This window comes from Frieseomelitta varia, unplaced genomic scaffold (genome assembly GCF_011392965.1).
Source record: "Frieseomelitta varia isolate USP_RPSP 00005682 unplaced genomic scaffold, Fvar_1.2 scaffold_232, whole genome shotgun sequence".
Classification (NCBI taxonomy): Eukaryota; Metazoa; Arthropoda; class Insecta; order Hymenoptera; family Apidae; genus Frieseomelitta; species Frieseomelitta varia.
This window is the reverse complement of record NW_025109960.1, coordinates 165,357-181,707: the sequence shown is the minus strand read 5'-3', so window position 1 is coordinate 181,707 and position 16,351 is coordinate 165,357. Positions and strand designations below refer to the sequence as shown.

Sequence of the window (16,351 nt, the reverse complement as noted above, 5' to 3'; positions counted from 1 at the left end):
CAAAAAAACGCGGTGTGCAAGAAAACCTATCTAATCTATGAAATAACAAGTAAAATAGACAAGAAAATGTTACTATCGATTGGTATAATTAATACCAGCGGTCACTATGCTCGTCAAAAATTCTACGTAATACAACCAATCACCCATGTCGATTCGGACCTTTCATCCTACGACATGATTGGGTGACCAGAGGAAAGGAGAAGCATGCGACTCACGAATAGATGTAGAAGATGTCACCAGTATTGCTATTGTGTATGCAGTATCCAGACGAAGTCATGAAGTGATTAAGTAGTAATTGTCAAATCCTGGAAGTGGACATTGCAAGAAGTCTAAAAAAAAAACCAATATTGTAATTTGTCTTTAAATAAATATTTGAAAAGTTTTAAATAATGATTAATGGCAATATTCAAAAAAATGAAAAATTTCCAGATTCGATTTCTTAATTAATACTCACATTCTTGGTTTTTAAAGTAGCAGTAGGTTCTTTCTAAGGAACAGGAAGATGAGGAAGATGTGATAAACCTTTAATATATATAAAACATTAATTATTATTATATCTGAAAAATATATGTAATAAATACATATAATAAAATATATAATTTCTAGAAAATATAATGATTGTTCAAGAAATTTGAGATAATTAAACATCTATGAAAACTTGGAACTTAAGTATAAAAATTAAGAATTAGACTTTATTTTTCAATTAACAGTTGTTTAAAAAATACAAGTAATTAAACTAATTGCAGTGCAATACGCAAAGATTCTTACATTCTTGATTTTGAAGCATATATCCTCGCTATATCCTTTCCAGAGAACAGGACAAAATAAAATTTATGAATAATCTAAAACAAAAAATTATTATTGATAGAATTAAATAATTATTATTGATCTATCATAAATAAAAAAATATAGAATATTCACTTAATACACATTTAAGATATTGTTATACATCATAAAATATTTTCTATTATTGTTAAATATTTATAACTATTCTGTAATACAATATGCAAAAAGTATAACTCTATAATATAATATAATATTAACTAATATTTAACGTTTTAAATTTCGTACTAATCAAATAATGGCGTGTTTTGTTTGTCAGTTAACCGAAGCTGCGCAGTATTCAAACAACGCGATGCGCAGAACACGTTTAAACTTGTCCTTCATTATTAACAATATGTGTTGGCTGAATGTTAAATAAACGTTCATTCTTCCAATAAAAAGAAGAAACAAATACGTATTATTTCGTTAAAATAAATCAATGTTACTATACCTTCATGAAAACGTGTCGGAATTTGCCATTAATCAGCGAGCGTTTTTTTGGATCTTGTAGCATCCTCCGAACATTTCAAATTTTCGCAATCAATCAGTAATCTGTACAAAAGAAAATCAAAACTTTTAAACAAACGTCTGCAAGGAATAAATTATATAAAAATAAAATAAATCAAGATCAAATGCTGTTTTGAAAGCTTACGATGCGAACTAAAATGATCCGAAAAAAAAGACAATACGTAATATAAATTATGATGATATTTAATACCTTATTGGATTAAAACACACGTTAATTGAATGAAGTTAAGTATAGCGTAGATATATAGCTTGAGAGGACGACGATGACAATATTGCGCAATATATTAGAACGCAGATAAATAGATACGTCTTAATACTATGATTTTAAATAATGAGCTAACCCCTCGCGCAACGGTTCGCGAGTGAGCTAATTAGGAAGGGTGGGGGGCCGAATGAACGAATAGGATTGGTTAATTTATGGAGAAACAAAATATTCTAGAATATTTCGAATAGCGAGCATATCATATATAATACTGTACATATAATACTGTATCTAGCGCATATACTGTATATATCCATTAATTACACATATTTAACTTAATGAAATAGAATTAATTAAATTGATAAATGCAAATGTATATAAAATTTCGTACGATAAGACTTAAATTATTATATATAGAAATTCGTATATTCAATCACTAATAATGGTAATTAAATACAATATAATATATCGTAACTTTTTGACATAATGCTTACAGTTTTAAATCATAGATCAGCAATACAAAAGTAAGTATGTAATAATCCTTTTTAAATAATACTTACTGTTCTTAATCGTAGACGTATTCGATAATGTAAGAACGAATTTAAAAGCTATTAATTATGACTTTTATTCGACAATTTCTGAATGCCTTCTTCTTACCGTGCGTCTCGCCTGAAAGTAACGCTTCTACAATTTCAATAAATCGATTGCGAGAAATATCGATTATATTGGAATGAAGTAAAATGTAATGAACTAAAGTAAGATAAAATAGAATAAAGTAAAATAAAGTAAAATTATATGAAATAAAATGAAATAAAACGAAACAAAATTACTGAAAGTGGTATAAATCAACGTATAGTCAGGATGGGACCTCAGACGTGAACAAATAAGAATTCAATTAATTGGAAAAGTAAAATTGTTTATATAGAACTTATGTTATGTTAATATAAATGAAACATAAATGAAACAATGCTTTTTTAGCACAAAATACAATTATTTTTAATAGAAAATTTTTATTACATTATCTATAAATTTTACAAAATGCTTATCTATTGTTATTATGTTAATAAGCCTCAAAATTCAATGGCATCTTCTTTAATTTCTATACTTTAGTAACTCTATATACTGTAAGCTTATATTTTCTATATATATTTTTTAGTTTGATTTCAAATTTGTTCAATATAATCACAATAACCTCAGTGCTATTGTAAAGTATTTTATATGACGCATATTATATATCTACAAAAGTTTTTAAAAGCTTTCTATGGCAAATGTTTAAATAAATTTAAACATGAGCCAGTATGATTGAACTGAATATACTTTTCAAAATAATATTCTATCTCGCAGTAGAATTGGACAATGAAAAAATAAATCTAAAAAGTACTGACTGTAGTATTTACTTAACAAGGTTCTGGATGTATCCCGCCTAAAACTAATGTTTTTACGTTACATTCCGATTCTTTTTAATTGGTTAAAATAGATGTATCGATTAATATAAATGTAATCGATTATTGAACGTCGCGATATTTAATTGCATACTTCGCCGTTTCACTGGCGCTGTAATAAAAGTATGACAAGTGAGGTTAAGTGTTTGTGTCATACTGTATAAATAGTAAACACATAAATAAATAATAGTCTTTATTTTCATAAATATAAAATAATCTATATGCTATTCATACATTGTATATTGATTATATATTCTATGTTATAATACTACTTTCTGATTTTTAAAAATATCAAAATGAGGCAACAAATAATTGACACGAAAATTAACTTACATGCATCTGGTGAAGCTGATGAATGCCTTTTTGAATATTTACACGCTGAGATGGTTAATTATGCTCTGAGTAAATCGTGTAAAAATAAGGTAATTATGGAAAATACAATAAATTTAATAATGATTTGATAATTCGTTTTATCTGATGTTATGTAAGTGTTTAAGTATGTGTATCCTTATTTTACATTTTACTAATATCTGTATACTTTGTGTAACAAAATGTTCTCTTACATGAATTTTTTCAATATTGAGAAGGTAATATATTTTAAGATAATATAATAGTAAAACTATTCACAAATCATAATGCATTTAAAAATACATATTACTAAATGAAAAATATACAGAGTATTTTAGCTCTGTAAACATATAATTAGTATGTTTTTAAATTCTAAACCTACATGTTATTCATTATAAAAAGAAACCATGAGTGCTTAGTGATTTTTTACAATATCATTGATGTAAACAATAATTATCAATTTTTTAATATATCAGAAATTATAGAGTTCAACATTAAACTTTGAAACTTGTTTTAATATTTAGATTATGAAAATCTTAAAATTATAGAAAATATTATAATTTTAATACCTTCTTTATAATAAATTAATTTAATTAACTTGTGTAATATATAAAGGAAGGGGAAGAAGAGCTATCGCGACTAGAATGGATGGGATTCAGTGTTGGCTACAGAATTATTGAACGATTGACACGGGAATGGAATCGATTCAAAGATGAATTGGATATGATAAAATTTATCTGTACTGATTTTTGGTCCAGCCTTTATCATAAACAAATCGACAATTTAAGAACAAATCATCACGGTGTGTATGTATTACAAGACAATTCATTTCGATTACTGAATAAAGTAGGTACTAACAGTAATAAGCAATATCTTCAAGAAACTCCACGTTTATTGACATTTACTTGTGGACTTTTAAGAGGAAGTTTAGCAAATCTTGGAATTATTAGCACTGTTAATGCAGAAATTTCTACATTACCAAGTTGTAAATTTCATGTACAAGTTCAAAGAATTTAATATTAATAAATACAAAGCAGAATATGTATAATAAAAGTTTATGTATGTTGTGAAAGAGTATCATATAGTTGAATTTTTCATAAGTAAAAAAGTATATTAAGAAAAGAATATTATTTGTAAAGCAAAATAAGTTTTTCATATTAATTTCACAAATAAAATAGTTTTATGTTTTACCTATAATAGGTAATATATTAAAACATACATTTTATTTATATTTCACAAATCGTATATTTTAATATATAAATTAAATATGTAAAATTAATTATCTAATAGTTTCTACATTTTTAAGTATTTGTACTTTAAACGCAATATGTATTTAATTTAAGTTACTAAGTACATCTAATTTATATTTGTAGTATAATAAAAGTAAAAAATATAGAAAACATGATTGTAGTCAAATAATTCATTAAGATAATTTTAAAATTGATTTAATAATTATATGTTAATATCTAAGATTTAAGTTGTTAAATAATTATTAGATACTGTACCGTTATTTTTGGTAATAAAGTTTAAAATATGAAACTGGTTTACAACCCCAACAAAAGCATCATTATCATCTAAAATTACCGCGTATGGTTCTTTTTCAAGAATTCGTGATAGATATCCAAGAGATGCTGAGTAATTAACTTTAACGTATTGTTTAGTCATAGCCTTTTCTACAAAGTCTGTATATTTTACTGTGCCAGATATTGTATCTGACATAAGTTTATTCAAACTAATAACACCTTTTATATGTATATTATTATCACTAATAAGTAATAATTGTAAACCTGCATTCTTAATCATGTGAATAGCTTCTTGACATGTTACTGTATTTTCTTTCAACAAAGATTGTTTATCAAAAGTTAAGTTTGAAATTTTCATATTCCACCACCATTTATTTGTTTCATTTTGACATACGGGTTGCTGCAATTCATTATTCAATCAATAATTCATTAGTCAATTTTATAATAAGAAGATGCATTATTATATAAATTATGATTTACCAAAAATCCTTTAGCTTCCATCCAATGGTCTGATACAAATTTAGTTAAATAATTCCGTATTCCATCAGGTAAAATAATAACCATACGTTTTCCTTCAGGAACGTCTTTGGCTATTTTAAGAGCAGCTGCAAGTGCAGCACCACTACTACCACCGCACAATAAACCTTCTCGATATATAAGCTCTCTAGCAATATTCAATGATTCATAATCGTCAGTTTTTATCCATTTATCAATAACGCTATGATCTAACACTGTAGGTATAAAATCATAGCTAAAAACAATTTTATTGGTCATTTAAAATGGAAAAAAATATTATATCTCAAATATAATAGAAAAAAATATTATACCCAATTCCTTCTACTTCATAAAAACCAACTTCATCTTTCGATTCTGGATCTAAAATACTTCCTTTAGGATCTGCAGCAATAATTTTTATATCTTGTGACAATTCTTTCAGCTTTCGTCCTATACCTGAAATAGTACCACCAGTACCTGCACCAGCTACCAAATAATCTAATTTTCCATCACACTGTTTCCAAATTTCAGTTGCTGTTTGATCATAATGGGCCAATGGATTTCCAGGGTTAGTATACTAAGCAATATAATATATTATAAATAGAAAATAATAAAACAATATAATACAATATACATGTACATATGCGTAAGATATTACCTGATCAAGAATAATACTATTTGGTATTTTTTTCTGTAATTTTTGTGCAACTGTAATATGTGCTTCCGGACTATCCCAACTTGCTTCTGTTGGAGTTCGAACAATTTTAGCACCAAGTGCATAAAGTGTTGATACTTTCTCATCAGACATTTTTTCTGGCATAACAATAATGCATCTATATCCTTTAACTGCAGCAACCATTGCTAAACCAATTCCAGTATTACCACTCGTAGGTTCAATAATAGTGGATCCTGGTTTTAGCAAACCTGCCTCTTCTGCATCTTGAACCATTCTATGTGCAATTCTATCTTTTACAGAACCACCAGGATTAAAAAATTCACATTTTACACCTAAATAAAAATTATATTTATTACATTATATAATTACCATATTAAATGAACAAAATTAATACTAACACATTTCACATTTAATTCCATAAAATTTGGGAATATTATTTAGTTTTATGAGAGGAGTTTGTCCAATAGTAGTTAAAATATCAGGAAGTATCTTAGTATGATTGTCATTTCTGAAATAAAAAACATATATTAATTAAATGATAAAAGTAACATTTAATTTTAAAAAAACTCCATAAAATATGAATTTTTGTACAAAAAAGCAAATAAACATACTATATAAGTATTAAAAATAACAATATTACATTTTATTTCAAATTTTCAATTAATTTAAATGTAATGCAAACTTATTACTTGGCAAGAGACACTTCTTAATTTTAAAAAACAAATATAGTAAGAAAGAGAGAAAGAAATATTGAATAATTTCTTCTTTGGTTACTTGAAAATTTTAAATTAAATATTTCAAACATGTATTTTTTGAATAATTTATTTTAAGTTACACAGTTAGGTGGTGCTTATTTAGATTTTGCAAAATTAAACTTGTAATTGAAATTTTATTTATTTATAACAAAAATTATCAATTATAGTCCTTTGCCATAATTTAAAATTTAGAAACTGATCATTCATCATCATTATTATTATGATATTAGTTTAATAATATACTAACGATGAACAAATGTAAAAATAAAATTTAATATATACACGCATTATAATGGATGAAAATGAAAACCATATGTTCTTTTAATATATTCAGTATTCTCTTTATCAAGAAACATAACATTTATTCATAGAAAAATATAACCTACATGAGTAAAAAAAAACAAAATATATCAATTATATAACGATGTGATTATTATATTTACATTAGATGATAATTAAATGAAATAACTTATTCAACAACATGATCGTAAATACAAATTATTACGTTAGTTACCTTCTCCTTATATCGCAAAATATTATTTAATTATAATTTTCCTATTTATCATGTATTTGAGACAATAATTTCAATAAAATTACACAATGCTAGTTTTTTTCTTTTGTTATACTCATGTTATAAACTTACTCCATTCTACATGTATGCGGCGAATTTGTTGCATTTAATTTCCACGTGCATTTACTGGGTCGATTAGGCTTCGTAAATTCCATGATCAAGATTTAAATTGCACTTTAATTTCGTAAATTCAATCAAAATGGATAACGAAAAGTGGTGCGTTTCAAGCAACTACTAATAAAAGCAACTACTTGCAACAGACTTGTGCTACATAGCTTTTGAAATAATCTTCAATCACTGAGTAACAGCGCGGTAATGCGATAAGCACTAATATTTATTATTTCCTGATAATCATAACATCGTATTTCACTTTCATCTAATAACATTGTCTAATCGCATATGAAATATATAATTTTTTGAAATATGAAAATAAAACGTACACAATTATTTGACAAATCTGCGGTATTCATGGAAACTATTATGTAAACATTGCATTGGAAACATTGCGCTAAGATTTAAATACTAATATTGATTATTTTTCAATAATCTATAATTATATATCGCACGTGATTTTTTCCCGAAAAATTTTGTTACTGCGCATACCTATTAACTGTATTATTTAACACAGACATTAATTTGGAAAGAAAAAAAAGAAAAATATGCAATTACGAAGACATTACAATTAGATTCATAAAATTTGTTCAGCTATTCTTTAAATAGTTCATACGTTTTATTCTATTTTTATGCCACTAGATGTTAACTAAATTACTACATTATGTTTATGTCCATTACGTTTATAATTTTTTGAAAATTTTAATCTATATCACTACCGGAAAAAGGAACGTAGTATTTCAATATGGTGGGTCGTTTTTGAAGTACGTGCTCTAGTGTTTTTTGTTTCTGTTTTAAACAGCGATACCCATTGATAAAGATCTTGATAAAATAGTGGAAACTTGATGAATAAATAAAAATCTTGATAGGAATATACAAGTTTGCGTGAATGACAATTGATGCATACTTCATAACAGTTCACGTTTTTACTTGAAATGGATTATCATTGCCGCAACGATTGTACAGTTCGTAAAAAATCACGCGTATGTTATATTTCCAAATGTCTTAACAGTGAAAATAGTGCATTATATTATTGGTATATCATTGTATTGTAATGCTATCTGTACTGTGACAAGTTCGTAAATCCACCAAACAAAATTTACAAATATATTGTATAATTATTATGTACTTTGAAGTGGAGTCTGTCCAAAAGTATCCAACTACAAACATGTATGTAACTTTACAAAAAATTTTACGCTAATGTTCTTATCTGAAATTACTTTGTACTTTTGTATTCTTTATTCATTTGTTTTGTATTCTTATTTTAAAACAGCTGTTTCAGTGTGCTGTTATTTTCAATGATTTGCAATTTTATTTTAATAGGAACAAGTCAGTGGAAGATTTGCTAATATCTAGCCGTGAAGTTATGACTAATGTAAGCTCCACTGGGTTAGAAAATCAGAATCCAACAATGAACATAGGTAATGGTATATCGGATAATGTTCAAGAAACATGTACTGGCACAAGTGGAGAAAAAAATAGCCCAGTTTCAAGCCCAAATCTGTCTCCACGGCCTAGTCCAAAAGTACGTAATAAACGAGATCACTCCAAAGCAAATCATGATTCAAATGCCAAAGAATCTAATAATGTGAACAAATTAGATGATCAGGTATATGTAAGACATTACTATGGAAATATCATCCATTGCAAAATTTCCTTTGTTACAAAATAATTTGTATTTCATCTTAAAAACATGATGTAGCAACAGGATATAACAAACAAATCATCAGATTCTTCCCAAACTGTAAAAAGTTCACATGATGGAAAGAAGGAAACACGGAGTAGTGAACGAAATAAAAAGAAATCTTGGTATCATGTTTTATATCCAACATACAAATCTAGATCAGATGACTTTAGACGTATATTTAAAGATGTGCCAGATGATGAAAGATTAGTCGTTGGTAAGTAATTAATTTTAATATACAGTAAATCATTATTGATATGTATTAAGTAATAATTTTTATTGTTATTATAATAATATTAATATTAATCATATTAGGTTGCAAATATGTGTGCATAACAGTACATAATTTTTAGATTATTCATGTGCACTCCAGCGTGAAATATTAGTTCATGGAAGACTCTATGTATCTCAAAATTATGTGTGCTTTTATGCAAATATTTTTAGTTGGGAAACTCTAGTATGTTTACGTTGGAAGGATGTTACATCTATTACCAAAGAAAAAACTGCACTTGTAATTCCTAATGCAATTTCAATAGGCACTGCCACTGATAAGTTTTTCTTGACATCTTTTGGTGCAAGAGATAAAACATATGTAATGTTGTTTCGTGTATGGCAAAATGCTCTTATTGGCGAGGTATGAAAATTATGTAAAATATTTATAACATTACAAAATAATGATAATAATATTAGAAAACAGTGCAAATATTTATTTAAATTAGTTTCATGAAAATAATTGTTAATGTAACTAAATATTTAAATATGTAATTGTTTAAATAAGAAATTAATTGTTTAAGCCAATGAATGCACCTGAAATGTGGCAACTTGTACATTCTTGTTATGGAGATGAGTTGGGTTTAACATCAGATGATGAAGATTATGTACCGCCATTGCCACCAGCTGATGACGAGAAATTATCAACAAGATTATCTGTAGAATCTTTTTCCGAGGTAATTTATACATATCAGAGATTATGCAGCATGCTTTTTCAATTAGTGTATAACATTTCTATTTTTCAATATCCTGCATTAATTTTAATTTCATTGTTATGCTTTAAATCAAAGGTAGAAAGTGGTAATGTGGAACATTCTGTAATTGGAGTGCCAGATACAATCACTGAAACAAAAGCAGAAGTTCATCATTTGCCTCGACCAGATCCTATTATTGATGCAACTGATTTGAGTGATACAACAGAAAGTGAAGCAGAAAAACATGCATGTAAGTTTTTAATAGTGATGTTTTTTGTCAAATCCTTTTTTGAAATTTCTCTACTACAGAAGACCATAATATTTCAACATAATATATATTTTATGAATTCATAATTCTTAAAGATGTATTTATTTTTAATATTCTAATTTCATAAAATGCAAAAAATGTGCCGTGTATAATTTTATAGGTATCAGATAATTTTTTAATAATTAATTTAACAATATGTATTTAAAAAAAATCTAAAAAAATCTAAATTAAAATGTATATTATGCTTTTTATATCAATAATAAGTATATATATATATAAGTTTAAATTATATATTAAATTTATATAATTATTTAGTTGTAAATTTTATTATACATTTATGTTTTTTACCTTATTTACCTATAAATCTAAGAAATATAATATTAAAATAGGTTGAAATATAGGTCCAAACATGTAAATAAATAATTTTGTTGTATAAAATTATTATTTTTGTTCTATTAGAGTAAGTAATAATGTTTATAATGAAATAAATTAGTTGCATATTATTACTTTTATTGTTTATTATTGGAGAATTTCTATTGAAATTAGAAATACCTTTACTTTACAATAGTTATTATAGACAGTTTTTAAAAACAAGACTGCTTGGTTATTCTTCCAACATTTCATCGAAACTAGAGTTAAAAGGTATAGTTATATATGATTTGTATACGATAAAAATATTATTTAAGAATTATATATCTAATAATTGTCTAATGATTTTTATAATAATTTACTTTAAAATTATATTGCTATCTATGTTTTATTAATAGTAATGAAATTATTTTCCATAGTATTATATAAATGTTAAATTGTTATGATTTCAGTAAAATTAGGTGTTCGAAGCAGTGTCGTATGTACTTCACCACATGAAGGTCGTCAAATAAGCAAAGCCACACTTCCTATTCACATCGATCAATTATTTACCTTATTGTTTACAAATTCAAAATTTTTCTTAGATTTTCAAACTGCTCGTAAAACTACTGGTGAGATATAGAAATTACGTATTTAATTATAAAAAAATCTAAAAGAATAATGTAATTAAAATGTAGAAATACTTTTGCAATTTATTTATTTTTAACATAAAATCTTAATTTATGGTATTATCTTATCAAATTTTTTTGTTTGTTTAGATTTAGTACAATCAGAATGGACTCAAAATGAACAAACCGGTCAAAAAGTTAGAAATCTATCATTTACAATAGCACTATCTCAAGCTATTGGACCAAGAACTTCTCATATTTCAGAAACTCAGGTTACTTTCATGAAACTGAAATATTAATTAAATATATATTTATTACGGATTACTTCGATCAATTTCAGTTATATATAATGATAACTTATAATGAATTTTTAGATTATGTTGCCATGTAGCAGACCGGGTCATTTATACAGTATTGATGTAGAAAGCGTGAATGCTGGAATTCCATATGCAGATTCATTTTCTGTATTAATTCACTATTGCATTATGAGCATTTCTGAAAGTGAAACAAGTATTGTAATTTATGCTCAAATAAAGTACAAAAAGAATGTATGGGGTTTTGTAAAAAGTAAGAATTTATGATATGTGTTGATTTTATTTATAAATGGTAATTATATATCTTAATCAATAACAGGCGTTATTGAAAAAAATTGTTGGGCTGGATTAGATGAATATTTTTCGAGTTTAATAAAAGCGTTAACTATGGAATGTGAAGAAAATAGTGGAAGTGTAGGAGTAAAAAGAAAAGCAAGAAGAAGACGTCGTGCTACAGGTCCTGGTATTTCTTTACAAACTCATTCCTCAGATCACACGTCTTCCACTCTACAAAATTCTTTAAATTTGCCACATATTAACGATAATACTGGTATGAAATCAATGGTACAATAATCTATTAAAATATAAAATTAAAAATATGGTATTCATATCTTAAAAATAACATACAAATTTTTACGTGCAGTTCCTGCTACTCGAGGTGACTCTAATATGATAATTAGTTCAATGCTATTGATTGCTGTCTTATGTTTGATGATAATTAATGCCTTATTATATTATAAATTATGGAGTTTAGAAGAAGCAGCAGCTTATACTATTATGGATTTACATGTATTAAAGTATGTATTATTCATATTTTATATTTAAATTAGTAATATTTAATTCATATTTATGTTAATATTTAAAACGCTTTAATGTGCAGAAATACACCAAAAACCGATGAAGATTGGATTCAATTATTACAACAACAAGAAAGTTTGCATAATATAGAAATGAGAAAATGGCAAAGAGTATTACATACTGCTGCACAATTGCTTAGACAAGTAAAATATTTTTAAAATGTTTCATATATATAAAATTATAATATTGCGTTATAATTAATTAAAGTTTTCTTTTTAATTTTAAAGACAGAAGAATCATTAACAGAATTACAAATGAGTATTCATCCAACTGCGACAGAAAAAATGTTCTCTGTGTTGAAGCCGAGCTTGAAAACTTTTAGTTCGCGTACAGAACAGCGAACTCATTCAGAAATGTAAAAAAGAATTATGTAAAAATATCCCGATAAAGGTAACGTAAGTATTATGATGCGATAAGTCATTTAAAAAAGTCATGATTCTATACTTTAAGTGTACTTAATAAGAAGAATATTATACCAATTATTGTTGTACTTGCTATGTACTAACTTATAATGTAGGTACACAAGTGCGCTCTGTGATGACAATTGTTGATAACTTCAAATGCACAACACACATGCAAACTATTTATGATCAATAGAAATTGCAATTTAAATTTGTTCGTTTTTATTATTTTCAATCTTTCCATTATATGTAAAAATTTTTTTCATATAGGATATTAAATTAAGCTAAATTGCACTTTTAATATATTCTTTATATCATACACGCCGAAACATATAAATATGAATATGAATATAAATTTATATTTATATGTTTGTTTGACGAATAGAAATTGTATATTAGCACAATGTAAAAAAAAAAGAATAAATAATTTTTAGAGCATTATTGTATTGCAAATATTTTTTTCCATTACTTTAATAAAATTCTTTTTTTCCCTCTAACATTATGAAAATAATAAAAGTATGAAAAATATAAAACATGAAAAACAATAATAAATAACATAAGATTATATGAGGTATTTAATTTAATAAGTATATTGAGTTATGAAAAAAATTTTACATTAACAAAATTCTTTCAATTAAGTAAAACTTATTTATCGTCTGGTTTGTTAAATACAAGAGTATAACCGCATTTGCCACAGTAATGACGATCTTCCATTGCAGCCATAAAGACTCCTGCACCACACTGCTCCATAGGACATTCTCTTCTCAATCTATGGATTTTTCCGTTATCATCCACCTATTTAACAAAATTCAAATTTGTTTGTTTTTGTTTTTATTATTTCTAACTTCTTCAACTTAATCAGTTTTTCTACAATTCAAGTCAATTAATTTAAACTTAGAATGGTTATTGAAATACCTTGTAAAATTTCAATACAGCAAGTTTAACCTTCTTCTTCTTGTGCTTGATTTTTTTGGGAGTCGAATAATTCTTCTTCTTGCGCTTTTTGGCTCCGCCTCTTAAACGAAGCACCAAATGTAATGTAGATTCCTTCTGAATATTATAATCAGACAAAGTTCTACCATCTTCCAATTGTTTTCCAGCAAAGATCAATCTTTGCTGATCTGGTGGAATCCCTGAAATTGAAACAATTGCAAATTTAAGAAACATGGAAGAAAATTGAAGGAATATTCAGTATACTTTTTAAACGTTACCTTCTTTATCTTGAATTTTTGCTTTAACATTTTCGATGGTGTCCGACGCCTCGACTTCAAGCGTGATGGTCTTCCCTGTTAGGGTTTTAACAAATATCTGCATGATGAATTTGTAACTGCAAAACAACAAAAAATGTATTTGTTTCCTGCAGTTTGAAATTTTTATAATGGAGATATTATCTACTTAGGTTATTTATAAAATTTCATTAAAAGTTATTTAAAGAAATATTCCAAGGTTAATTAAGTAACAAAATTTTTTATTATAAATATCGACATACAGATAATACAATTCAATTTCAACTCAGAAGTAATTTATACAAGCAATACAGCATTAATGCATCCATCATTTTCAGGATTATTTGTAACTTGTGCATATTTTCCCCAAACTACTTTCCCGGATTGAGTTACAAGACCTAATTCTGAAATATTTATTTCAATAATTGTTCCTTTTGTAATGACACCTAAGCTTGTGTACATTGCTGAACTTGGATTCTTTTTGACTCCAATAATTGGTAAACAAAATGTGGCTTTTAATTCGGGATGAGTCACATGTGCCTTTTTGAAACGAAGTGCCATTGGTCTTATGAACCTCTCAAATTTTGGTGGTTTTCTAGTAAAGTTCTCGCCAACGAACGTTACTTTTGTTACCATCCTTTTCCAAGATTTACGTTTAGACTTTCCAGTCCTTATTATTTTAAAAACTTCAGATTCTGACTGCGTTTTAACTTTTGGTATTGGTACATCCCATTTTCCAACTTTTTCTTTACGTTTCTGTTTTATCATATTTGATAATACTTTTGCATCTTTTTTAATGTCACGATCCAATAAATATACAGGTAGTGCTCCTTCTGGTACATTGGATGACTTTTCTTTTACTTTCTTTTCCATGTGAGATTTGATTTTCTTTTTCATTTGAATCTTCTCATTTCTCCGTTCCTTATTGAAAATCTTTGCTTTTATACCACGCAATGTACGAGCACGTTCTGCTCGTTTATGAGGCTCTCGAGCCTCCCTTTTTCTCTTTCTTTCTTCATAATCCAAGCGTCGTCCATACAGTTTACGATGTCTTTCAATATATTCGTTTTGCGGCATGATAGATGTTGATTTTTTTTACTTCTCTTATCTGCAAATTCATTTTTTTTTTTTTTTTTTTGAAAGATTTACAATTAAAAAATAAAATATTTCAGTTTCAAGAAGTATTATATGTAATCTTATTAAGAACTTACCTAATAAACTTTTTAACATTAACTTATTTTCAAAAATTTTTTTTTTAAATTACAAAACGCAATCAAAGTTATTTTAATAGTGTAACAATTTTTTATATAATTACAAATGTATTTAGTTTCATATAACATATAATAGATAAAATTCGAATTCCTTCTTATATTTATTATTAAATTGTAATATGTAAAAAATATTTATTACACATCTACCTGTGTATATGTATTTCTATTCTTCGATATTTATATACACTCAATGTTATTCAAAACCACTATATTTTCATTACTTCAATATTCAAAAGTTTAGTATAAAGAAATGTAAATAACAGAGAGATAACAGTAATAAAATTATAGTATCTGTTTTTCAAGTTTTTGTGCAATACAGTGTTACTATATATTTAAAATAAATATAATTCTTAATTCTTAAGTAATTTTTCGTACCAGCAAAATAAATATTAAATTATAAATTATGATAAATTATATTCGCATAATTTCTTTGGAAAACATACAACCATGTTACCATATACAACATGCCATGTTTCATACATATAAGTACTAAAATATTACTACTGTAATCGTAAGGACTTTAAAAAAAAAGGTGTATACAAAGTAATTATTTAAATAAATATTAAAATAATTACACTTTATCAATAATTTCTAATATTTCTAACTTAACCTACCTTCACTTATCCCGTGATCATATACAAAAGAAACTAAAACTTGGAAGGTAAAGAATGTAATGTCGAAGAAGAAACAGCGTCATCTAGTGTCACAAAATTTAAATGTAAGTTCAGCACACAAAACAATTAATATATTAATATATAACAAATTTTGTAATTGTAAAGATATATATTGTAAAATGTAGTTTACATGCACGTATAATTAGATTCTAATTTATTACCTGCTTAATCAAAAAATTAAACGATATTATTAATATTAACATGTAATACTTCATGTAGTACATATACTTTCTTTTACAT

The 16,351-nt window shown here is 26.0% G+C and overlaps 5 protein-coding genes across 9 annotated transcripts; 2 read left to right on the top strand and 3 right to left on the bottom strand.

Moving 5' to 3' along the window:
• Positions 1–3,090: 3,090 nt before the first annotated feature.
• Positions 3,091–4,486, top strand: LOC122527842 (trafficking protein particle complex subunit 6b). The gene is made up of 2 exons (XM_043652402.1): positions 3,091–3,416; positions 3,958–4,486. The coding sequence occupies exons 1-2, from the start codon at positions 3,291–3,293 to the stop codon at positions 4,357–4,359; spliced, it is 528 nt and encodes a 175-aa protein (XP_043508337.1). The 5' UTR covers positions 3,091–3,290; the 3' UTR covers positions 4,360–4,486.
• A 297-nt stretch (positions 4,487–4,783) lies between these two features.
• On the bottom strand, positions 4,784–7,844 carry LOC122527834 (cystathionine beta-synthase). Its single transcript, XM_043652382.1, has 6 exons — positions 7,435–7,844; positions 6,435–6,544; positions 6,019–6,368; positions 5,693–5,937; positions 5,346–5,616; positions 4,784–5,265 (listed from the first exon to the last, which is right to left on the bottom strand). The coding sequence occupies exons 1-6, from the start codon at positions 7,515–7,517 to the stop codon at positions 4,816–4,818; spliced, it is 1,509 nt and encodes a 502-aa protein (XP_043508317.1). The 5' UTR covers positions 7,518–7,844; the 3' UTR covers positions 4,784–4,815.
• A 431-nt stretch (positions 7,845–8,275) lies between these two features.
• On the top strand, positions 8,276–13,262 carry LOC122527832 (protein Aster-B). Of its 3 annotated transcripts, none has more exons than XR_006306419.1 (14): positions 8,276–8,643; positions 8,797–9,082; positions 9,176–9,374; positions 9,511–9,791; positions 9,952–10,104; positions 10,219–10,372; positions 11,212–11,370; positions 11,518–11,639; positions 11,742–11,934; positions 12,001–12,245; positions 12,325–12,339; positions 12,436–12,478; positions 12,562–12,682; positions 12,767–12,849. XR_006306419.1 is itself a non-coding variant. In XM_043652377.1 (14 exons), exons 1-14 carry the CDS (start codon positions 8,597–8,599, stop codon positions 12,896–12,898), a joined length of 2,136 nt encoding a protein of 711 aa, XP_043508312.1. In that variant the 5' UTR covers positions 8,276–8,596; the 3' UTR covers positions 12,899–13,262. The 3 variants fall into 3 exon arrangements, 2 of the variants coding, with proteins under 2 accessions (XP_043508312.1, XP_043508311.1); XM_043652377.1 differs by having other exon boundaries at positions 12,001–12,231; positions 12,767–13,262; XM_043652376.1 differs by having other exon boundaries at positions 12,001–12,231; positions 12,325–12,478; positions 12,767–13,262.
• A 301-nt stretch (positions 13,263–13,563) lies between these two features.
• LOC122527843 (ubiquitin-40S ribosomal protein S27a-like) lies at positions 13,564–14,261 on the bottom strand. The gene is made up of 3 exons (XM_043652403.1): positions 14,152–14,261; positions 13,856–14,073; positions 13,564–13,735 (listed from the first exon to the last, which is right to left on the bottom strand). Exons 1-3 carry the CDS (start codon positions 14,252–14,254, stop codon positions 13,586–13,588), a joined length of 471 nt encoding a protein of 156 aa, XP_043508338.1. The 5' UTR covers positions 14,255–14,261; the 3' UTR covers positions 13,564–13,585.
• LOC122527837 (ribosome biogenesis protein NSA2 homolog) lies at positions 14,174–16,135 on the bottom strand. Of its 3 annotated transcripts, none has more exons than XM_043652387.1 (3): positions 16,052–16,135; positions 14,430–15,274; positions 14,174–14,267 (listed from the first exon to the last, which is right to left on the bottom strand). In XM_043652387.1, exon 2 carries the CDS (start codon positions 15,241–15,243, stop codon positions 14,464–14,466), a length of 780 nt encoding a protein of 259 aa, XP_043508322.1. In that variant the 5' UTR covers positions 15,244–15,274; positions 16,052–16,135; the 3' UTR covers positions 14,174–14,267; positions 14,430–14,463. The 3 variants fall into 3 exon arrangements, with proteins under 3 accessions (XP_043508322.1, XP_043508324.1, XP_043508323.1); XM_043652389.1 differs by having other exon boundaries at positions 14,430–15,281; positions 16,052–16,130; XM_043652388.1 differs by lacking the exon at positions 16,052–16,135 and adding an exon at positions 15,701–15,846 and having other exon boundaries at positions 14,430–15,275.
• Between the last annotated feature and the right edge of the window lie 216 nt (positions 16,136–16,351).